This window comes from Ailuropoda melanoleuca, chromosome 7 (genome assembly GCF_002007445.2).
Source record: "Ailuropoda melanoleuca isolate Jingjing chromosome 7, ASM200744v2, whole genome shotgun sequence".
Lineage (NCBI taxonomy): Eukaryota > Metazoa > Chordata > Mammalia > Carnivora > Ursidae > Ailuropoda > Ailuropoda melanoleuca.
Window position 1 is genome coordinate 72,729,193 of NC_048224.1, and position 24,459 is coordinate 72,753,651.

The 24,459-nt window shown below is 40.3% G+C and overlaps 2 protein-coding genes across 8 annotated transcripts in view; one reads left to right on the forward strand and one right to left on the reverse strand.

The window, feature by feature from the left end:
* Positions 1 to 19,524, reverse strand: part of ZAR1L (zygote arrest 1 like) — a 48,458-nt gene extending 28,934 nt beyond the window's left edge. Inside the window, exons 1-5 of one of the 5 annotated variants that reach the window (XM_034665047.1) lie at positions 17,526 to 19,524; positions 17,148 to 17,375; positions 16,557 to 16,649; positions 14,937 to 15,011; positions 10,634 to 10,953 (exon numbers count right to left, since the gene is read on the reverse strand). In XM_034665047.1, coding sequence (XP_034520938.1) covers positions 10,810 to 10,953; positions 14,937 to 15,011; positions 16,557 to 16,649; positions 17,148 to 17,375; positions 17,526 to 17,882 — 897 coding nt within the window. In that variant the 5' untranslated portion in view covers positions 17,883 to 19,524 and the 3' untranslated portion in view covers positions 10,634 to 10,809. Of the gene's footprint in view, positions 1 to 10,633; positions 10,954 to 12,197; positions 12,245 to 13,363; positions 13,420 to 14,936; positions 15,012 to 16,556; positions 16,650 to 17,147 lie in introns of those variants that run through there. The other 4 variants (XM_034665045.1, XM_002918224.4, XM_019798581.2 and 1 more) reach the window with 4 other exon arrangements.
* A 48-nt stretch (positions 19,525 to 19,572) lies between these two features.
* Positions 19,573 to 24,459, forward strand: part of BRCA2 (BRCA2 DNA repair associated) — a 62,352-nt gene continuing 57,465 nt past the window's right edge. The window contains exons 1-3 of one of the 3 annotated variants that reach the window (XR_004626692.1): positions 19,573 to 19,767; positions 20,518 to 20,623; positions 23,106 to 23,351. Coding sequence is in view for 1 of the 3 variants with exons in the window: in XM_002918223.4 (XP_002918269.2) it covers positions 20,557 to 20,623; positions 23,106 to 23,351 (313 nt within the window). In the remaining 2 variants the exon portion in view is untranslated. Of the gene's footprint in view, positions 19,768 to 20,517; positions 20,624 to 23,105; positions 23,352 to 24,459 lie in introns of those variants that run through there. The other 2 variants (XM_002918223.4, XM_034665044.1) reach the window with 2 other exon arrangements.

The following is a 24,459-nucleotide window of genomic DNA, read 5'->3' on the forward strand; positions in this document are numbered from 1 at the left end:
AGGACCAACTAGGGGCACCTGGGTGGCATATGACTGTAGGTTTTGGCTCAGGTGGTGATCTCAGGGTTGTGAGTTCGAGCCCTGCATCAGGTTCCATGCTCAGCAGGGAGTCGGCTTGATATTCCTTCTCCCTCTCCCCCTCAAATAAAGAAATCCTTAAAAAAAAAAAAAAAAAAAAGACCAGCTAGAAGGCTGTTACAATAGTGCAATCAATAGGTAATGAAGGCTTGAGCTGGGGTAGCTGCAATGGAAGTGATTACAAATTGGTATATTCTGGAAATATTCCAGAAGTAGAGCTAACATGATTTGATGATAACACATGAAACATGAGAGACTCCAAAGTTTGGCCCAAACCAGTAGGAGAATGGAATTGCCATTTACAGAGATAAAGANGCATCAGGTTCCATGCTCAGCAGGGAGTCGGCTTGATATTCCTTCTCCCTCTCCCCCTCAAATAAAGAAATCCTTAAAAAAAAAAAAAAAAAAAGACCAGCTAGAAGGCTGTTACAATAGTGCAATCAATAGGTAATGAAGGCTTGAGCTGGGGTAGCTGCAATGGAAGTGATTACAAATTGGTATATTCTGGAAATATTCCAGAAGTAGAGCTAACATGATTTGATGATAACACATGAAACATGAGAGACTCCAAAGTTTGGCCCAAACCAGTAGGAGAATGGAATTGCCCTTTACAGAGATAAAGAAGTACATGTTTAAGAGGTGGAAATCAAGATTTAATTTTCAGACATGCTAACTATGAAATACCTAATTACACATCCAAGACCAGATGGTGAGCAAATGGGTGGATATGCGAGTCTGTTGTTGAGAAGTCCGGACCAAAGATATATAGATGGTATTTTAAAGCCCCTGAAGAAAAATGAGAATTCTCGCCTGTCTCCCTTGTAAGAATCCGAGTGTAAGAACAATGAATTTGAAACCTAATTGCACATTACATCATGTGGGAAACTTGAAACACCAATACCCAGGCTCCACTGCTCTGGAGACTGATGTAATTGGACTGAAGTGTACTCAAATTTCAGGGCTATTTAAGGGTTGAAATCTGTTGCCAAGATTGAAACATTGCCTTAGTGATTCTCAAACCTAAGAATCACCAGGGGTGCATGACAAAAATGAAGATTCCCTCGGTCAAATCCAAAGCAGGGTCTACCAAATAAGCAATTTAATAACTACCCATTTGGGAAAACATTTAATTCGAAGAAATTTATTCTCCTGCAAAGTGCTCTTCAACAGCACACCACCAATGGTTTTTTGATGTGGGCTGTTTGTGGAGTGATTCAACCCCAAATCTGTCATTATTTTGTGACTTTTTATTTGAGGTCACCAGAAGTGAGCAGCTCAAATTCACTGCAGTCCATGTACAGATCAGTTTCCCAGAAGATGCTTCCTTCTCTGTCACCATCGCCGCCAGCTCAGACACTGATTTTAACAGCAATTTTCTGCTCTAACACTGTGTGCTAATTCAGGTTCCAAGAACTTTAGCCACCTGCCACCAACTTCTAGAAGTTCCTGAGCCATGGGGTTCAGAAAACTCCTTGCTTCCCTCTGTTTCCAACCCTTTTCTCATTTCTATTTCAAAGAGTCCGGAGATGGAAATTCATGCCACCCAGCTGTACTAGCTATCCTTCCTCAAGCCCATCACCATCACCCAGAGGAGTGGTTGTGAACCTTCAGTGTACATGAGAACCATTAAGAAAACTCCTAAAAGATTCAGAAGCACAGGCCCTACCCCAGATTCCTTAAATCAAACGCTGAGGGGAGGAACCTGCCTTAGAATTTATAAAGTTCTTCTTATGACTTTAAGTGGCAGCTGTGGTTGAGAACCACTTATCTAAAACCCTCCTGCTCACACCTCTTTCCTCATTGACTAGTCTATAGCTTATTGCTCATTGCCTCCTTCTTCACCCCAGCCTCTGAAACTGTTTTCAGGGATTACAACATCCTCATGCATGACCACACAAAATCTTCTCCTCTTGGTTTTTGCATTCTGACCTCCAGGGGTCTTCACCCCTCTACTCCACCTTGACCACCCGATTTCATGGCTATATCAAAACCCTATTAGCAGCAGTAAGTGTACCAGCTGCAGCACCTCACTCTTCAGCATCTCACTAGGGAATCTTTCCAGCACCCTTTTACTCTTGCTCCCACCCACTCTCATAATTCTCCCATCATAAATAACAACCTGTAGATCTCACTACTTTTCCCACTACCCATCCCCTACCTTCACTCCTCTGCTAAATAAATTTAAATTCCAGGGACTATAATCATTCCCTTACTGACATTCTCAAATATCTTACACCTGTCTTACTCAACTAGTTAAAACTAAGNCCTTAAAAAAAAAAAAAAAAAAAGACCAGCTAGAAGGCTGTTACAATAGTGCAATCAATAGGTAATGAAGGCTTGAGCTGGGGTAGCTGCAATGGAAGTGATTACAAATTGGTATATTCTGGAAATATTCCAGAAGTAGAGCTAACATGATTTGATGATAACACATGAAACATGAGAGACTCCAAAGTTTGGCCCAAACCAGTAGGAGAATGGAATTGCCCTTTACAGAGATAAAGAAGTACATGTTTAAGAGGTGGAAATCAAGATTTAATTTTCAGACATGCTAACTATGAAATACCTAATTACACATCCAAGACCAGATGGTGAGCAAATGGGTGGATATGCGAGTCTGTTGTTGAGAAGTCCGGACCAAAGATATATAGATGGTATTTTAAAGCCCCTGAAGAAAAATGAGAATTCTCGCCTGTCTCCCTTGTAAGAATCCGAGTGTAAGAACAATGAATTTGAAACCTAATTGCACATTACATCATGTGGGAAACTTGAAACACCAATACCCAGGCTCCACTGCTCTGGAGACTGATGTAATTGGACTGAAGTGTACTCAAATTTCAGGGCTATTTAAGGGTTGAAATCTGTTGCCAAGATTGAAACATTGCCTTAGTGATTCTCAAACCTAAGAATCACCAGGGGTGCATGACAAAAATGAAGATTCCCTCGGTCAAATCCAAAGCAGGGTCTACCAAATAAGCAATTTAATAACTACCCATTTGGGAAAACATTTAATTCGAAGAAATTTATTCTCCTGCAAAGTGCTCTTCAACAGCACACCACCAATGGTTTTTTGATGTGGGCTGTTTGTGGAGTGATTCAACCCCAAATCTGTCATTATTTTGTGACTTTTTATTTGAGGTCACCAGAAGTGAGCAGCTCAAATTCACTGCAGTCCATGTACAGATCAGTTTCCCAGAAGATGCCTCCTTCTCTGTCACCATCGCCGCCAGCTCAGACACTGATTTTAACAGCAATTTTCTGCTCTAACACTGTGTGCTAATTCAGGTTCCAAGAACTTTAGCCACCTGCCACCAACTTCTAGAAGTTCCTGAGCCATGGGGTTCAGAAAACTCCTTGCTTCCCTCTGTTTCCAACCCTTTTCTCATTTCTATTTCAAAGAGTCCGGAGATGGAAATTCATGCCACCCAGCTGTACTAGCTATCCTTCCTCAAGCCCATCACCATCACCCAGAGGAGTGGTTGTGAACCTTCAGTGTACATGAGAACCATTAAGAAAACTCCTAAAAGATTCAGAAGCACAGGCCCTACCCCAGATTCCTTAAATCAAATGCTGAGGGGAGGAACCTGCCTTAGAATTTATAAAGTTCTTCTTATGACTTTAAGTGGCAGCTGTGGTTGAGAACCACTTATCTAAAACCCTCCTGCTCACACCTCTTTCCTCATTGACTAGTCTATAGCTTATTGCTCATTGCCTCCTTCTTCACCCCAGCCTCTGAAACTGTTTTCAGGGATTACAACATCCTCATGCATGACCACACAAAATCTTCTCCTCTTGGTTTTTGCATTCTGACCTCCAGGGGTCTTCACCCCTCTACTCCACCTTGACCACCCGATTTCATGGCTATATCAAAACCCTATTAGCAGCAGTAAGTGTACCAGCTGCAGCACCTCACTCTTCAGCATCTCACTAGGGAATCTTTCCAGCACCCTTTTACTCTTGCTCCCACCCACTCTCATAATTCTCCCATCATAAATAACAACCTGTAGATCTCACTACTTTTCCCACTACCCATCCCCTACCTTCACTCCTCTGCTAAATAAATTTAAATTCCAGGGACTATAATCATTCCCTTACTGACATTCTCAAATATCTTACACCTGTCTTACTCAACTAGTTAAAACTAAGATCTACACTTCCCATGCCTGCACCAGAATCCCCTACGTGTGACATTACTAGAACACAACTGCAACAAAGCATAGTTCAAACAGCACCAACTCTCAAAATAAGCTCCCAATCCTATCAGAAAATCCTATAATACAATTATGCATTCCTGATAATATCAAATTCCCAGTACTTTACTTCATTCCTTGCTTTTCCTCCTCAGCTTCCCACCCCTTTCCCTTCCTATCTGCCTCAGCTAATGACTTTGCTTCAGAGTGCATTGAGTACATAACACAGAGGGTCTCATCTTCACCCCCAAATCCATAAACTTATTTTTAGCCCCATGTCCTAGGTGTTCCATCCTTTTACAATAAAGAAAATATTATTGTTTTCCACTTGTGCTCATCTTTTCTCCCTTTTCAAGGGCTTTGCTCCTGTTGGCATGTCCTCTACCAGCTGTACCATTAATTTCTCTCTGATTTTTCTTTCTCTCTACTGAATTATTTCCAGTAATATACAGACTTACTCTATACCTCACTTTTCCCCCAAATGTCCTTCTGGCTACCGCTAATTTCTCTGCTTTTTAACAACAAAACTTCTAGAAAGTATTATCTCTATTCACTGTCTTGACTTTCTTCACTCTGGCTTCCATCCCCACCATTCCACCAAAAACTTTTCAAGATCATCAGTAACCTTCGTGTCGCCATCCCAACAGACGTGTCTATCTGCATCTTTCTCACTCACCACAGAAACCGACTCAGTCGACCTTGCAATACTGTTTTAGCTTTGCTTTCATGACACCATCCTCTCCCTCTCCCTCTTGATCTCCTATTTGACCTAACCTCTAACCTCTTGCTAGTCAAAGTGTGATCCAGAAGACCAGCAGCATTAATAGCATCTGGGAGTTTGTTAGATTTGCAGACTCAGACCCCGAACCTACTGGATCAGACTCTGCAATTAACATGATCACCAGATAACTCCTGGGACATGAAAGTTTTAGAATCATTGCTCTACATGTTGGTGTGTCCCCAGAGCCCTGTGCTGCACTTTCCTCCTTGATAGTCCCATCCAGACCCAAGTCGTTAAAAACTATATATTTTTTTATTTCCAAATCTCTCTCACACAGCTCTGACACCCCTCTTAAATTCCAAATTCATATACTCAAGAGCCTACATGACATGTCTATTTGGATGTCTCAAATATTTCAAACCTAATATGTTGAAATAGAAACCCTCCCCCATCTCACTACATAGCTCCACCAAAGTAAGAACAGCTGTTTACTGAGCCTTCACAATGCTACAGGTATGACCTTCAGCGCATAACACATATCAGCTCCTTTAGTCCTCACACCACCAGCAAGAGACCGGTACTAGGATTGTCCCCATTTTACAGAAGAGTGAGAGATGGAGAGTTGAGTAGAAGCATATTTTGTTTTATTGTGCTTCATTTTACTGCCCTTTGAAGGTTTGTGGCAACTCTATGTCAAGCAAGTCTATTGTTACCATTTTTTCCAATAGAATTTACTCACTTTGTGTCTATGTCACATTTTGGTGGTTCTTAAAATATTTCTACCTTTTTCATTATTATATTTGTTATGATGATCTGTGATCAGTGATCTTTCATGTTACTACTTTAATTGTTTTGGGGTGCCTCAAACTGAGCCCATATAAGATGAAAAAATCAGTAAATGTTGTGTGTGTTCTGACTGTACCACCAACCAGCTATTCTCCTCTCCCTCTCCTTAGGCCTCCCTTTTGCCCAAGACACAGCAATACTGAAAGTAGGCCAATGAATGACCCTACAATGGCCCCTCAATGTTCAAGTGAAAGGAAGAGTTGCACATTTCTCACTTTAAGTCAAGGCTAGAAATGATTAGGCTTAGTGAGGAAGGCATGTCAAAAGCTGAGATGGGCCAAAAGCTAGGTCTCACGTGCCAAACAGGTGGCCAAGTTGTGAGTGCAAGGGAAAGGTTCTTGAAGGAAATTAAAAGTACTGCTCCAGTGAACACACAAATGATAAGCAAGTAAAATAGTCTTATTGCTGATATGGAGAAAGTTTGAGTGGTCTGGATAGAGGAAGATCAAGCCAGCCTCAGTGTTCCCTTAAGCTAAAGCCTAATCCAGAGCAAGGCCCTAAGTCTCTGTAATTCTAGGAAAGCAGTGAGAGGTGAGGAAGCTACACAAGTTCAAAACCAGCAGAGGTGGGTTCATAAGGTTTGAGGGAAGAAGCCAGCTCCATAACATAAAAGTGCAAGGTGAAGCTGTAAGCACTGGTGTAGAAGCTGCAGCAAGTTACCCAGAAGATCTGCCTAAGATAATTCATGAATGTGACTACACTCAACAATAGATTTTCAGTGTAGACAAAACAGCCTTCTATTGGAAGAAGATGCCATCAAGGACTTTCACAGCAAGGAGGAGAAGCCAAGGCCTGGATTCAAAGCTGCTCTTGTTAGGGACAAATGCAACTGGTGACTAAATTGAAAACNAAGCACTGGTGTAGAAGCTGCAGCAAGTTACCCAGAAGATCTGCCTAAGATAATTCATGAATGTGACTACACTCAACAATAGATTTTCAGTGTAGACAAAACAGCCTTCTATTGGAAGAAGATGCCATCAAGGACTTTCACAGCAAGGAGGAGAAGCCAAGGCCTGAATTCAAAGCTGCTCTTGTTAGGGACAAATGCAACTGGTGACTAAATTGAAAACAATGCTCATTTATCATTCTGAAAATTCTAGGGCCCTTAAGAATTATGCTAAACCTACTGTCCATGCTCTATAAATAGAACAAAGCCTGGATGACAGCACATTTGTTTACAACATGTTTTACTGAATATTTCAAGCCCACTATTGAGACCTACTGCTCAGAAAAAGATTCCTTTCAAAATATTACTGCTCACTACTCGGTGTTATATGCAAATAATGAATCATGGAACACTACATCAAAACTAAGGATATAGTGTATGGTGACTAACATAACAAAAAATTATTATAAAAAAAATTACTGCTCCCTGACAATGTACCTGGTCACCCAAGAACTCTGATGGAGACATACAATGAGATTAGTGTTCTCTTCATGCCTGTTAACACATAATCCATTATACAGCACATAGATCAAGGAATAATTTTGACATTCAAGTCTTATTTTTTTGGGTTATTTCTTAGTTTTTTTTTTCCATCAAATTATTTTATTTTTTTCAAAGTTCCATGATTCATTACTTGCATATAACACCCAGTGCACCATGCAATACGTGCCCTCCTTACTACCCATCACCAGCCTATCCCATTCCCCCACCTCCCTCCCCTCTGAAGCCCTCAATCCATAGTCTCTNTCCTAGTTCTTATGTTCCATAGATGAGAGAAATCATATGATAATTGTCTTTCTCTGCTTGACTTATTTCACTTAGCATTATCTCCTCCAGTGCCGTCCATGTTGCAGCAAATGTTGAGAATTCGTTCTTTCTGATAGCTGAGTAATATTCCATTGTATATATGGACCACAGCTTCTTAATCCAGTCATCTGTTGAAGGGCATCTCGGCTCCTTCCATGATTTGGCTATTGTGGACAATGCAGCTATGAACATTGGGGTGCATATGGCCCTTCTCTTTACTACGTCTGTATCTTTGGGGTAAACACCCAGTAGTGCAATGGCTGGGTCATAGGGTAGTTCAATTTTTAACTTTTTAAGGGACCTCCACACTGTTTTCCAGAGTGGCTGTACCAACTTGCATTCCCACCAACAAGGTAGGAGGGATCCCCTTTCTCCACATCCTCTCCAACAATTGTTGTTTCCTGCCTTGTCAATTTTTGCCATTCTAACTGGCGTAAGGTGGTATCTTAGTGTGGTTTTGATTTGAATTTCCCTGATGGCTAATGATTTTGAACATTTTTTTCATGTGTCTGCTAGCCATTTGTATGTCATCATTGGAAAAGTGTCTGTTCATATCTTCTGCCCATTTTATGATTCGTTTGTTTCTTGTGTATTGAGTTTGAGAAGTTCTTTGTAGATCTTGGATACCAGTCTGTTATCTGTAGCGTCATTTGAAAACATCTTCTCCCATTCCGTGGGCTGCCTCTTAGTTTTTTTGACTGTTTCCTTGGCTGTGCAGAAGCTTTTTATCTTGATGAAGTCCCATAAGTTCATNTATCTTGATGAAGTCCCATAAGTTCATTTTTTGTTTCTCTTGCCTTTGGAGATGTGTCATGAAAAAGACATTCAAGTCTTATTATTTAAGAAATACACTTCCAACTGCTATAGCTGTCACAGACTGTGATTCCTCTGATGGATCTAGGCAAAGTAAACTGAAAAATTTCTGAAAAAGATTCACCATTCTAGGTGCCATTAAGAACATTTGTAATTCACAGGGCGCCTGGGTGGCTCAGTGTAAGCATCCAACTCTTGATTTTGGCTCAGGTCATCATCTCAAGGTCATGGGATCAAGCCCCACATCCCAGCTCCACACTCATCACAGAATCTGCTTGTCCTGCTCCTTCTACTCCTCCCCCCATGCTAAGTAAAAACAATCTTTAAAATTAACAATGAAAAAGAGCATTTATGATCCACGGGACAAAACCAACAGTTTGGAAGAAGTTGGTTTCAACCCTCATGGATAACTTTGAGGGAGTTTGAGACTTCAACAGAGGAAGTAACTGCAGATGTGGTGGAAATAATAAGAGAACTAGAATTCAAACTGGAGCCTGAAGATGTGACTGAATTGCTACAATCCCATGATAAAACTTGAACAGATGAGGAGTTGCTTCTTATGGATGAGCAATGAAAGTGGTTTCTTGCAATGGAATCTATGCCTGGTGAAGATGCCATGAAGATTGTTGAAATGACAGTAAAGAATTTAGAATATTGCATCAACTTAGTTGATAAAACAGCTGTACAGTTTCAGAGGTTGACCCCAATTTTGAAAGAAGTTCTGCTGTGGGTAAAATGCTATGAAACAGCATCACATGTTGCAGAGAAATCATTCATAAAAGGAAGAGTCAATGGATGAGGAAAACTTCACTGCTGTCTTAAGAAATAAGAAATTGCCACAGCCACCCGAGTCACCCTAATCAGTCAGTTGGCAAGCACCACCCTGATCAGTCAGCAGCCATCTACATCAAGCCAAGACCTTCCTCCAGCAAAAATTACAACTTGCTGAGAGCTCAGGTTGTTTAGCATTTTTTAGCAATAAAGTATTTTTGAATTATGTACATTTTTTAGTAATAATGCTATTGCATACTAATAGACCATAGTATAGATTACAGTATATGTAAACATAACTTTTATATGTACTGAAAACCAAAAAATTCATTTGACTGACTTTACTGAGATACTCACTTTATTGCGGCGGTCTAGAACTAAACCTGCAATAGCTTTAAGATATATATATGTAATTTGCCCACAAACGTAGATCTACCACACCCAGGATTTGAAGTTAGGTAATCTGACTCCAGAATATGCTCCTAAATCTTATACCTCTCAATTCCTTCTGCCCCCTAGCTCAAAGTAGAAATCTAAAAGTCATTTATTTCTGCATCATCCACTTCCAATCCTGTATCATTGCAACATTATCTTGAATTGATGTACTTCTCCCCATCTCCACGGCCATCACCCTTGTCTGAGCCATCATTTTGCTTGTGCATTCTGGTCTTCCCCCAACAGAGGGAGTTTTGGTGTTTTGTTTTTTTTTTTTTTTAAAGAATCTGACGTCACAGTCTTAACTGAAACTCCCTTATGAGCTGCCACATGCCTGACCATGGCCAAAAGAACCTTTTGTGACCTGAGCCCTGTCCTCTCCAGCCTCTGTCCCACATTAGCTTCAGAGGCCCCTATTCCTGGGACATGCCAAGGATGTGGCCCACCCACTCAGAGCCTTTGCCCTTGCTGTTCCCTTGGATCAAAACCATCTCCTTTTCTGCCAGCCCCCTCCATCCTGCAGGTCTCAATTCTGCTCCCTTACCCTAACCACACTATCTAAAAATTCACTCTATGATAGCACTCTGTTTCCTTCACAGCACTTACCACATCTGAATCTGAGAGAAAAAAAAAAAAAAAAAGGAAATGTAGTAGTTCAAGCCATGGAGCAAGTTCAAGGCCACATGGGTTCAAATTCTGGCTCTATGCTATGATCTCTCTGTGGCTCCCTCTCCTCATCTGTTAAGAAACGGTATAGTAGTTTCTACTTAATATGGCTGCTGTGAAGAGTTGCAATCCCCAGCACATAATAAGTGCTATTTAAGCATTTGCTATAATTATTGAAGACAAGGACCTTGCCCCCTGATCATCTCTATGTTCCCAGTGCTTTAGAACACGCAGCTGATAAAAGTGTGTCAAATGACTATTGTTCCTCTTCATTTTTCCCTTTATATAAGGGACAGTATCTCCTATTTCCCAGCACCATATGGAGGTTTTAACCCCGTGATCACAATTAATGTATCTTCACGGTCTATTTTACATGCATTTATTTTATTCTACTCACATTGTACAATTGTTATACAACCTACAAAAAGTACAAAAGCCTAATCCATTTTCCAATATCAGCTCAAAGCTAAGTTGCAAAAAAGGAACAGTACAGTAAGTTACAAGGAGCGTTGGGTGTCCTGTACAATTCATACTGCCTGTCACATGATGAATTTAAAGCTGTAAGTATTGCCACAGGAGAATTTCTTGTCTTTGCAGCGACCACAGAGTTCCTGTCGATGAGGCCTCCTTAGATCAACGTGTCTTTTCTTTTGAGGACAGGAACAACGAGACTTTGAACAGGTCTTTAGAAAACAAGGAACAGTTTGGACACTAAATAATTAAATCAGTGTTTCGAATGTAATCCTCAAATCAAAATACTTCTCCCCACCACCCGTATCCCTCATATCTTCATCTTCCTTTGAATCCTATAAGAAGTCCAGGACCAAGTTGTACAAAGCCACACATATCCTGTTAAATGCCATGCATTTTTCAAGATGAAGAGCAAAGATGATATTTAAGAGAATGCTGCTAAGCCAACCAAGAAGACCTAATGTGAGAGAAAGATTTTAAGAGTTTATAGAGTGTCTTCATTAATGGGTTTTTATATCTGTAGCCAGGTGGGGCTGAGGGGCAGTGAGTGAGTATTAAGTGATTTGATTACCTACGCTGGAATATTTGAAAATGCTAGAGCAGTGATTCTCAACCAGCTGTATTTTACCAACCAGGGGACATCTGGCAATGTCTGGAAATGCTTTTGGTTGGCACAACTAGGGGAAGGGTTCTACAGGAGTTAATTCTCTTTTCTCTCCAGACATGCCTAATCTTTACTATAGCATATTCTTAACCATTATCCCATTCTGTCTTCTGACAAATAAAAATCACACCCTATGGAGACTGGTATATTGCCCTTGTCCACCATCCCAAACCTGCTAATCTTTAAAACTGATCATCACTGCTCTATTTTCTGCATATGACCACAGCTAAAAAGAATAAGTTTTATATTATAAATTGTGGAAACAGGCATTTTCATTTTGCAAACGAAAGTCTTAAATATGATTTATGAAATGCTGTACTATGTTTATATCACTCTTCCAGTGACAAGCATGCATCCTTGTAAGAAAATTCTAATAGCTAATACATGGTGCTTATTGTATGCACTTTATATAAATTCATTTAATCCTCACAATACTCTTATTGTGGAAGAAAACCCTCAATAAAAAAATAAAAATCAGTATGTACTCTAAAGGTAGGTTTCTGTTTTTGGCAATGGTGGACTAGGTAGTTTTGACCAAGCTTCTTAGGATAACTAGAAAAGCTGAGCTAAAGAAAAATAACTTTCTAAAAGAACAATTTGAAGGCACTGGAGAATTATCAAAGCATTAGAGAAAGAAACCCAGAAATGGAGGTTAGCCTGATATTTGGGACTATTTCCCCTCTAAAAGTCTCCCAATTCCAGAAGAGGTGAAAGACAATGGGAAGCTAAAAGTAAGTTTGACAAGTTGATGAAGCTAAGGGATAATTTTAAACATGCCCAAATGGAAGATACCTGGTAAACAGTTCGGGTTTTGTGTTGGGACACTGAAAGGCTGCAACCTAAGAAAAAAGATGAACCAAGAATTGACCCAGGTTTCACAGATGCTGAAGCCCAGCTTCAAAACAACTCAACCCTGATTAGAAAATAGCAATCTAAACTGTTGGTGTCCCTAATCTTCCCACCAGAAGCAAAGAAATCTCTTGTGGAGGAAGTTAACTAACATAGGCCTCAAATTATCACTATAATTCTTCATATTCAATACGCAGCACTCCATCAAAAATAACCATAGGAAGTATATGAGGAGACAGAACCACAGAAAATGAAGAGGATAGCAAGAGAACCATAGGGCATTAAGTTAATGGAGTCACCTAATACAGATTTTAAGATAATTATGCTTAATACATTCAAAGAAACCAAACTGATATTTACAGCTGAGAAGTGGAAGTTGTTTTTTTCAACACATAAAAATTGTAGCACTGAAAAACAGAATAACTGAAATCAATTCAACAGATGGATTTAATAGCAGGTTGGAAATAGCTAAGAATTACAGAAATGAAGGACAGTTTAGTAGATGATAAGAAAACTAAAGCAGGGAAAGACAAAAGAAATATAGAAAAGAGCATAAAAGGCATAAGGGAGATGGTGAAAGATATGAGTAACCAGAAGAAAGAGAGAATGGAGGCAAAAGTAATATTTTAAAAGATAATGGCGGATAACTTTCCAAGAGAGATAAAAATCTTCAAGCTACAGATTCAAGAAATGCTATGAATCCCAAGTAGGGTAAACACAAAGAAACCACAACTGGGCATATAATTGTAAAATTACTGAAAACCAAAGTAGAGAGAAATATCTTAAAAGCAAGTAGATTTAAGAAGGACACCAAGAGCAAGACATATTACTTCAAAAGAGCTGCAAAAATATTAATAGCCAACTTCACAAAAACAATGAAGGTCAGACTCTTAATGTGCAGAAAGAAAACTACTGCCAACCTAAAAATTCTATACCCAGCAAAATAACCCTTTAAAATCCAAAACAATGTGCCACCTTCAGACCTGCACTACAGTAAGTATTAAAACACAGGGCACCTGGGTTAAGTGTCTGACTCTTGGTTTTGGCTCAGGTCATGATCTCAGGGTCTTGAGATCGAGCCCCATGTTGGGCTCTGTGCTTGACAGGGTGTCTGCTTGAAGATGCTCTCCCTCTGCCCTTCCAACTACTCTCTCTCTCTTTCTCTCTAGAATAAAATAAAAAAATAAAATAAAATAAAATAAAATTTTTAAAAATATTAAAATGTATTCTTCAGGTAAAAGGAAAGTGGCCCAAGATACAAATAGGACCTAAAAACAGCAGAAAGGAAATATACGTAGTTAAAGCTACATGAATGACTATATAAAATAACATCTTGTGAAGTTTAAAGTTAAAATATACAACAGCAGTACATAAATTAGGATGAGGTGATAAGGAGTTAGAGCGTCCTAAGTTCACTGCATTGTCAAGGAGAGGTAACATTCACAGTTTATGTAGACTTTCATAGGTCAAAGAATCATGTTGTAATGTCTAAAGTAACCACCAGAAGAACAATAAACAATGAATAACTACCAAGATAGTAGAGATGGGAATCATTTTTTTAATTAAAAAGTCAATTCAATTGAACACAAGAAAAATGAGTATAAGACAATAAAAATATATTTAAACCCCATTTATAATTATATTAAAGATAAACAGACTGAGAATGTCAGACTAGAAAACCTAAAGGTAAATCATTTGTAAACCACTAGTTTTTTTGAATATTTTGAAGTAGTACAAAAAATATTTTTAACTAAATGAAGGATTTAGATTTTTAAAAACTCTTGATTACAAAATCCAACTATGTCACAATTCCCTGAAAATTTTAAAAAGACGTCTCCTGCAAGCTGTTTTAGATAAGATCTCATCTATTCTGTGACTTCCTGGACACTGGAAGCACCATAAAATCTGATCATAGTTCTAATATTTACTATTTGTCTAAACTTGAGCAAGTTATTTTCTTATTGAACTTTAGCTTTCTGGTCTGTAATGGGGATAACACCTACCTCAAAGTTTAGATTACAGGAGACAAGGCACGTAAAGCACTTAGCCCAAAGTTTCATACAAAGTAAATGCTTAATACAGGTTACCTATTAAGTTACAACATCCATATGGAGTTGTTGAAACACTACATTGTGCACCTGAAACTAATATAACACTGTATGTTAACTAACTGGAATGAAAATAACTTAAAAAAAGTTGCTACATCCAAACTACACACAGGCTGTTTGAGAAACAATACACATAGCCCATACATAAACACACTGTATAAAGCAACTTAAAAGAGTCAATCTTTCACCCCTTCCTACATCCCCCCAAAATCTAATTTATCTAAAATATTATAAAAATTCAAGGTATAGGAAACTTAACACTCCTATGCAAATATCCAATTCTTTTTTTTTTTTTTTTAAGATTTTATTTATTTACTCGACAGAGATAGAGACAGCCAGCGAGAGAGGAAACACAAGCAGGGGGAGTGGGAGAGGAAGCAGGCTTCCAGCAGGGAGGCTGATGCAGGGCTTGATCCCAGGATCACTTCCTGAGCTAAAGGCAGATGCTTAACGACTGAGCCACCCAGGCACCCCGCAAATATCCAATTCTATCCAACCCCAACATTTTGCCACAGAAGCTTCTACTTAAGAATGGCAACATTATAGAAATAATGAAAGTGCTCTAAATGCTTACCTGACATTGGATTGCTTCTACTCGATAAGGGTTAAAACTCTTTTGGCATTTGCAACATAGTTGCTTGAAATAAACCTAAAGAGAAATAAGTCTTTTTTTATACAAGATCATATGTACCTTAGGCTCTGAGTTCTTAGTTTAAGTAATCCAACCCCCCACTTTGTGCCTTGCTTCTGCCCAACCTCTACTCTGAGGTCTTAAGCTCTTTTGGTGCTATCGGTCACTTTTCCTCACTCTTTGAACCTCAGTTTCCTTACCTGTAAAATCAAGATACTACCACTTATTTTCTATAATTCTGACAACCACCCAATAATGTACACAAAGTACCACAGTAAAAATCTTCAATGGGAAGTAGCTATTATAATTTTATTCATGGTGTGGGCTGAACCCTTGACCTTCTCCTTCTGTCCTAGTCTATGAGCCTCCACTTTTTCATTTTCTCATTATTTCCCCACCTGAACTTCAAATTATTTGTAGTTACCCACCCATACATATTCTCAACTCTGTGCATTTTCTTGTGCACATTTTCTCCCTGCCATACTTGATGAACTCCTCCTATTTATCCTCTGAAATCCTGCATGGACATCATGATGCCTTCCCTCCGACATGGTAATCATCCCCCTCCTGTGTTATTTCTGCACCACCACCATGCCACTGGGTCCACTGTGTCTACCACCAAATTGCATTTTACCTGTGTCACTCCTAGGAGAATAAATTTCTTAAGAATGAGTTCTAGGTCTTGTTCTTTGTAACCTCGCATCTTGGAGTGTTTTAATTAAACCCTATTGTTTTTCTTCTGGCAAAAGAGGAAAGTAATTTTAGTATAGTTTAAAAATCTCCAGGGTCTAGTCAATGGCTAGTATGAAAAGTCAAGCTTTCACTCAGGTCTTAGCACGCCTCCTTGCCCTCTCCTTCTATTGACCATTAGCCAGAAAAGCAGTATCTAAATTGTAGAAAGCACAGGGGACTCAAACTCAACTGCTTGCTGAAGTTAATGAAATAGACCAGATGTAGACTATTGCAAAATGAAGTGTGCATGCCCAGTGAAAGGAGCTAGAAACTGCTGAGCCCCAGCCCAGTGTCTTCGCACTGAAATGAGAGTCTATAGTGACCAGAGTCTAATCAGGAAAATCTGAAAATGCAGATTGTGAAATCTTTTCCAATCTTAATATGTTGACAACTAATTCAAATAAGGGGGGAAACTGCTGAGCCTAAAGTCTCTCCAATAAATTATTTCTCTTATTGCCCCACCTTGTGGACAGACCATGGAAATTTCCAGGAGCTAAGGCCCAAACAGGTTCAATATACACCAACTAAGAAATAAGTATATACAGTTCCACCACACACAAGGAGAAGAGTTCAACTAAATAACCTGAAATTTGGTTCAACAGAACTACCAAACCAAATGTAACCCAGGTTTAAGAGCCTCAGGAGTTCATGTGGACAGTCCAAATCAGTTCAGTTCAAAACATTACCTAAGTATCTATTAAGTGCCTGGCACTAAGGATGCCAAATGAATGAGACAGCGTTATGGTCATGCTCCCTCAGGAAACACTCCCCCTCTATTTAACATCTGTGTCTGCCCCATCCTCCTCCCACATCTCATTCATTTTTACTTACCTTATTAGTTCCAGAAATGCACCACACATAAGCACTCTCCCATCTGGTCTTACAATCTTTACAATGAAAATAGCCATACTTTGGTTCCAAAAGCTGCAGATAAGGGGGAAAAGTCTTTTACAATCTTGGGGGGGAAAGTCAGATCCTCTTTCCTCGTGGCTTCATATAAAAAAACAAAAAGCCTCCTTAACCTCATTCATAGCTATTCTCAAATCTACCACGCTAATTTAGCATCTCATCTTTCAAGGATTACTCTGGGATTCTCATTGTTCCCATCTCTCATACTTTTCTAATGTTCTTTCAACAATGCCACCAGCACAATCTCCCCTGAATGAAAATCTGATCATATATTTGACAGACTGGAAACCCCATTTTATCTCCTCATTCCCAACAGCAGTGGCTGCCAGACTTTTCACATGCTTAAAGTTGGCACCCGAAAATATCAAAAAGTCACAAAATCAATAGGCCATGTAAATCATGTTTTCAGAAGAGAAAGCAAAAAAAGATTTTGCTCTGTTGCCCCAGAAATGGAAAAGAGGAAAGCAAGCATGAGGCTAGCTGAGGACTGAGGACAGGGAGGAGAAAGTTCACCTGGAAATTGGGTTTCCTGAGCAGATCTGCTCCGCCAACTCCCTGTGCCTGCTTGCTCTTCCTTTCCCGAGGACTTGAGGCATCTTCCTCCTCCAACCCATCGTGCTGGTGAAGTTCCTCCTGTTTATCCTCTTCCAACCTTGGCGTTGGTGGTGACTGCTGCTGCTGGCTGGCCTCAGCAGGACCCAAAAGTGCCTTCCTCTCCTGGTCTTCCTCCTCCCTCTGCAGCTGAATCAAGCCCCTACGGCCTATCACTGGCGAATAGACTCCCCAGGCTGACAGGGGTGCCTTGTGGCCCGTGCTCCCCCAAGGGGAGCGGCTGCACAAGGTGCGAGGCCCCAGAGAGCACTGCACAGACTTGTCCACTCGCGGACTCACCTGCACGCCCACCTCCCTGGTGTTGGCCTTGGAAAGCCGCAGGCTCAAGCTGGGGTTCATCTGGGAGAGAACTGCCTTAAGCTGCGCCCTCTTGTAAGGGTCCATGCAGTAGTCGGAGGCATTTGCAGGCACCAGCAACCCAGGCCTGGCCAGGAAAGTGGGGGGACCAGTGTTTCGCCTCCAGTCGGGCTGTTTGTGTTCAGAGAGTCCTGGATGGCCCAAAGGCATTGTATTCCCATAGCCCTGGTACAAGCCATAGGGAACACGGACAAAGCGCTCCATCTGCGCACCCGGTGCCCAGGTGCAGCACAATATCCCTGGGGCGTTTGTTTGTCTCGTTTTGCCTTCCACCTTCATCCACCCCTTCTTTTTCCCCCATCAAGTTGTGTAGGTTCACTCCAAGCTTCTCCCTTTATTTCAGATCCTGATGGGAGCTGCTTCCTATTACCCTAATTAAAGGAGGGCAGGAGATCGGCCTACCGACAGAGGTCTAATTTCCACCTGATACCAAATTGCTCTTCCCTATCACTTCAATTCACTGTTCCTGGATCGTTTCCAAAGCTGTTTTTCATTTCTGACTTCTTACTCGCACATATGCTTTCATTAGCAAGTCACTCGTGTATCCCACAGTAACTATTTTAGAGATCCTGTTTTAAAGCATATAGTAAATCAAACGCAAGTAGTAAGTTATTTGAGCAACAAACTAGAAGAGTATAAGGAAGTAAGTATACTACGGCAGAGCTAATGAATGTAAAGACCCTAGAACCGCAGAAGCAAGGAGCATGACGTTATGGGGGGAGGGTTGTATATAGTGTGAGAAAATGTATTTCAGAGGGTTGTACGGCATGCCGACAGTTCTCATTAATTCACTCCTAGTGAGGATCCCTCTCCCAAAAACGTGAAAAAAGCAAATTATTTTGATTTAGAGGGTAAATAGAAATTTAATCACGGGTTAAGTATCTGAAAGCAAAGGGACTTGAAACCTGGGCCTTGTTATCAGGCAAGTTACCTAGCCAGGTGATTTGGTTTCCCCGTCTGACAACACTAATTTATAGGATTGTTAGATTTAAAGTGGTATTACCTATAAAGCACAAAACAGAATAACTCCTAAGTATTCAGTAAGTGGTAACTATCACAAGCTTTAGTATCTGTATTGCTAAGGCTTCCTGCCAAAGCTAGAGTATGATCAAACTAAAATGACGCCTATGTAACCATAGAGACCACCCTTTCTCTAATCCAAGGTTCACTGTTTACTGCTGAAGAGCTTTCTGGAAGCAGCAAGGTCTACGAGCAGCTCTCACTCCACACCAGTTCAAAGCTTTCTAGCTCATACAACAAACCTAAATTAAGCTTCGTGTTACGCATGTCACAGGCCCTGTGAATGAAAACAAATTCCCTTGTCCCAGGGCGACTTGGAGACAAGCACAAAATGAGGTGATTAGCACCCCAAGAATGTAAAGGATGCTACGGAAGCCAGCAGAGGGTAGTACCTAACACTGCAGGAGGTTAAAGTGGTTTCACAATTTTTCAAGGGGGCAAACAGGCTTAGAGGGCTAGAAAACCTGCTACCTAAGAGCAACACGCGGACTAGAACTAAAGTCCTCTGGCTTCAAATCTCCTTTCCACTCTGCAGACAGCACGCAGCAGGGAAGGCAGTCAGCCACAACCACGGACCACTTTGGGGGACCGCCTGCTGTAAGGGCAGAACAAAGGTCTTTCAAAGACCCCAGTCCCTGTCGCCCCGCGGGCCACCCAAACGTGAGGTGGAGCAGAGAGAAGGGGGAGGAGCCAGGGAGTATAACAGTGCGCGGTCACCCCCGGCACCCCCGCCTCGCACTCTGAAGGCTCAGGGAGAAGAGAACAAGCACCCCAGCTCCCTCCTCACGCGGTTTCAGGCCGACTGTCCAGCAGTCGAACAAGGAGCTGGCTTTCGCCACACAGAGTCGCCAACTAACCGCCCAGACCCTGACTTCCGGGTGGCACGCACGCTGCGTATTACGTCACGGAGACGCTGCGTATTACGTCACGGCGTCACCGCATGACTTGTCGGGAGAGCGGGCTTTTGGCGCGAGAGTCTGAAATAAGGTCCGCGGAGGCGGAGCGGCTGGGGCTCGGCGCTTTGGGTGTAGTCCCAGCCGTGGATCGCCGCAGAAAGGATCCTGCGTGTCAGCTTTCTGATCGAAGTGCCGGCGCGGTTTTTGTCAGGAATCCCCGGCCAGAAAGAGCTGCACCTCCGGAGGCGGTTAGTGTTGGCTGGGTGGAGACGGACGGGTCTGTCTCCCGCGGTGTGAGGCGAAGGGGAAACGCCCCCCCCCATTGCCTGGGTGGAAGCCGCGGCCTCCTGCCCCCGACAGTCTTGCCGGTCTCGCACCCACGGAGAGAAAGGGCTGAAGGTTCGGCCTCTTGGCTAAGCAAACTCGAGCCCCGCCCTTTCCCTGGAACTCCACTTCCCAACTTCGCGCCCCGCCAGCCGCCCAGGGTTTGCCCCTTAGCTGTCGCCGATGCCCCACTGTGAAATTTCCTTAATTGGAAGTACGGTGAAGTTACTTTAACTGAATATTGTAATTTTAGAAGATGTTTCACAGCTCCTGACATTGTATCTGCCTTACTTAGCCCTCAGGCAAATGTTGTATTACGAAGATTTACTGATTTGACGTTGCCAAAAGATAATTATCTCTAATAGGACCCTCGTTGACTGTGCACCCCCTAGCCACACGTGACTAGTTAATTAAAAATAATATTTAAAATCCCGTTCGCTAGTCGTACTTGCCGCGTTTCGAATGCTTAACGTGGCTGGTGGCTACTGTTTTGGACAGCACAATTATAGAATGCTCCCATCATCGCAGTGAGTTCGATTATTGTCCCAAAAGATAGGACCGAGGTGAATAAACAATGTAAGTTTAGGCAAGTTTACCTACTTCTGATTTTACCTCAGAGTCTATTAACAAGGACTGAATCCCTGTTAAGTGTCTTTTGGTGTTGTCTTTTGCAGAGTTATTTATCAAGCATTGGAGTAATATTGTAGATAAAAATGCCTATTGGATGCAAAGAGAGGCCTACTTTTTTTGAAATTTTTAAGACGCGATGCAATGAAGCAGGTATTGACAAATTTTATATACATCGATCATTTACATTGAGAAAATGTTTTCAGAAAAATATGTAACTGTGCATGCTTGCTGAGGAGAATCCAATACGTAACGTTTTTGTTTTCACTTTAAACTGTTCCGTACGGGGTCGTAAATCCAGTTAAGAAAATGATCATTTACAGTTAACGAAATGATAAGTATAGAACCTGGGGATAAAGAGGAGACAGGCCTCTTGATTAGCAGTAGGAAGAACTATTTTTAAAGCACAGAACTTTTAGCAAATCTGAAGCATTGGAAATGTTATTTTATATCAGAAATTGTCAAACTTTAGTCTCAGTCTCCTTACACTCTTGAAAATGATTGAGGTCCTCAAAGAACATTTGTTTATGTAGGCTACCATATAGAAATTAAGACTAAGGGGGCGCCTGGGTGGCATAGCGGTTAAACGTCTGCCTTCGGCTCAGGGCGTGATCCCGGCGTTATGGGATCGAGCCCCACATTAGGCTCCTCTGCTATGAGCCTGATTCTTCCTCTCCCATTCCCCCTGATTGTGTTCCCTCTCTCGCTGGCTGTCTCTACCTCTGTCGAATAAATAAATAAAATCTTTAAAAAAAAGAAAAGAAAAGAAATTAAGACTAAGAATTTTTAAAAATGTTTATTAATTCACTTAAAAAATAGCAAATCTATTCCATATTAACACAAATAAACATTTTTATGAAGAATAACTGTTTTCCCCCCAAAAAAGAAGAGTGGCACTGTTCAAACAGTTTTGCAGTTCTCCTTAATACCTGGCTTAGTAGGAGATAGCTGGATTCTCATACCAATTTCTGCATTTAATCTGTTGCAATATCGTGTTTTGAGAGAAGTATATAAAGAAAAGTCAGCCTCACACAACGATGTAGTTGAAAAAAGGAGTATTTTAATAGGTTTCAGTTAATTGTGTATATCTTTGATAATATGCCAAAACTTGACAAGTGGTAGCTTTAAGAGTTGCAGTATGGAATCAGAAACCATATCATGAACTTTTCATTCCCTTTGTTACATTTAATTCTATTAGTCCTTCTTGCAATTTGAATAAATCTTTTATCCGTGTTGTAACATGAGGCACTGATCATTTGGAAATGTCAGTGTTCTGAATTACACAGATATTCCATATATTGACACATTGTATTAAACCATAAAAAATTACATTTCATTAATTCGCTGATATCAGAAAAGATTAGGAAGATCATCTTTTAAGATTAGGAAAATGTCAAGTTTACAGAGGCTAATAAATTTTAACGGAATTCTAATTCCCATTTAAAAGCTCCTATTTGGGGGTACCTAGGAGGCTCGGTCGGTTAAGTGTCTGACTCTTGATCTCAGCTCAGGCCCTGATCTCGGAGTCATGCGTTCAAGCCCCACATTGGACTCCACACTGTGGACCCTACTTTAGAAAAATTTTCTGAAATAAAAAAATAAAAGCTCCCATTTTATCATTGGCAGAAAACTTTTTCTGCAGTGTCAGGCTCACTTTATTTTCAAGAAAATGTCTACCAAATCACCCAACTCAAAATGACTTCTTAGTTGTTCTTTCTAGGAAAAATGGCTTTCCATGAAAAAAGTGCTAATTCAGCTCCTAATTCGTCACGAGTGCTTTTTTAGACAACTATTACTTAAATATCCAAAAATGCTTTATGCATACTTTCCGTTTTGTCACAGAATATTAAAGAGATGTGCTCAAGAGTTGGGCTTTATAAAACTAATTTTTACTGCTTCATTAATGATATTTTAAATTGGACTGGCGCTTTGATTTTGTTTTTGACAAGTGCATGATGTGAATACAATTACTAGCACAGTTTATTGCCACTGCCTTGACTCATGCAAAGATGTCATCAGTTTTACCCATTGGGGGTGCAAATGTCAACATTGTGAAAAAGAGAAACAGTGCCTTAGTATTATTATGAAGATCCTTTTTACCTTATGGACCTCCTGAAATTGTCTTGGGGACTTCCCCACCCACCCCAAGCCCCTCCACAGACCACACATTGAAAATCAGTACTTTAACGGTGGATAGATCATCATAGAAATTTTGTCCTTTCTCTTTAACAAGGACTCTTTTTATTCTGTTTTATTTCTGAGTCTACATGTTCCTGTACCTATAGATTTATCATTTCCATTTATATTCTCATTGTAATTAAATTGTATCTGTGGAATGCATTCTTAACTATCAATGACTTTTGTCTCTGAATCATGAATATAGGAGAAAGAAAACTTTAGAAAAGCTAGCTAATATAGTTAGGAGCAATCACCTTGCAACTTTTGTAAACTCTTGTTATACCTACTACAGATTAAAAGGAGAACAGGTTAATGATCTTGTTTCATTAATACGCTTTAACAAAAGTAATCTACAGTCAAAATCTCAAGCATCCTTTTCTTTATTATGATTTTTACAGGCCCATGAACTTACCTGTCACTGATTAAAACCAAAATGGAATTTTTATTTTTCTTATAGATTTAGGACCAATAAGTCTGAATTGGTTTGAAGAACTTTCTTTAGAAGCTCCACCCTCTAATTCTGAACCCACAGAAGAATCTGGATATAAAATCAATTATGAACCAAACCTATTTAAAACACCACAAAGGAAACCTTATCATCAGTTGGCTTCAACTCCAATAATATTCAGAGATCAAGGTCTAATTGTGCCAACGTACCAACAATCTCCTTTAAAAGAATTAGATAAATACAGATTAGACTCAGGTAAGTATGTGGTGCAGTAAACTAGGGAAAAACATGAACCAGAAATTCACAAACCTATGTTAAAACACCCAGCTCTGTTGTTAATTGTGTCTTGTTGGTCAAATCAACCTCTTCCGCTCACTTTCCCCACCCGGAAAACGGAGATGGTGAACATAATGTCTGATAAGTTTGGATTAAATAAAATAACGTGGGTACTTAGTGCTCCTTTTCCTCCTGCCTTTGATTAATATATACTGCCTAGTGAGATTTGTTCAATTATGTCTTTCCTATACCAAAAAAAAGTTGGACTTGTTTTGATGTTAATTGAATAAACTATTTCTTCAGGTTATCACTGAGGACAGAGATGGTTTTTTTATCAATTTTTTTTAAATGTCTTTTGACTTGGTAGCTGTTTCCCTGGCATACACGCCAGATATTCCAATCAATCATGTAATAAGGTTATATATTCAGTCATTTAAATGTTTATTACCTATTTAAGTGACATATTCTCCCTTTCTTTGGAGTATGATTCTCAAGAGGGGGAATTAACAGTAGACAGAGAACAGTCTAAGATTGAATGTGGTTCGTGTGAGAAGCAAAGTACAAAATGTACAATGAGAGTTGAGAAGAAAGAGCATAAATAGGTTTGGGAGGAATTAGGGAATGATTCATTTGAATTAAACCTTGAAGGGTAGGTGAGATTCAAAAATTTGAAGATGGCATAGAGTAATAATGTACAAGACTGAGGGGAAAACATGAGGAAGATGATGTAGGTTAAGAGAATGTTAAGTAATTCAGATTGTTTGGAGCGTTGCATGCCTAAAAGAGACCAATAAACTTAACCCAAGGCTAAAAAGAGCACATAGAGCCAGGTATTGAATGCCAGACTTAAAAAACTGAATTTATTTGATAGGTTGTTGAGCAGAAAAATCCCACGTAAATTTGATCATGCTACTTCCAGCCTCGAACCTTTGATTACCTCCTTTTGCTTTCATGATAGTATCTTAACTCCTTAATATGATTTCAAGGTTCTTTATAATCTGGTCTCTCATTAACTCGTGCCTCATGCTGCCATAATCCCCCTCTCACCCATCCTAAATTTGCCATTCATTCATACTGAATTTCTTTT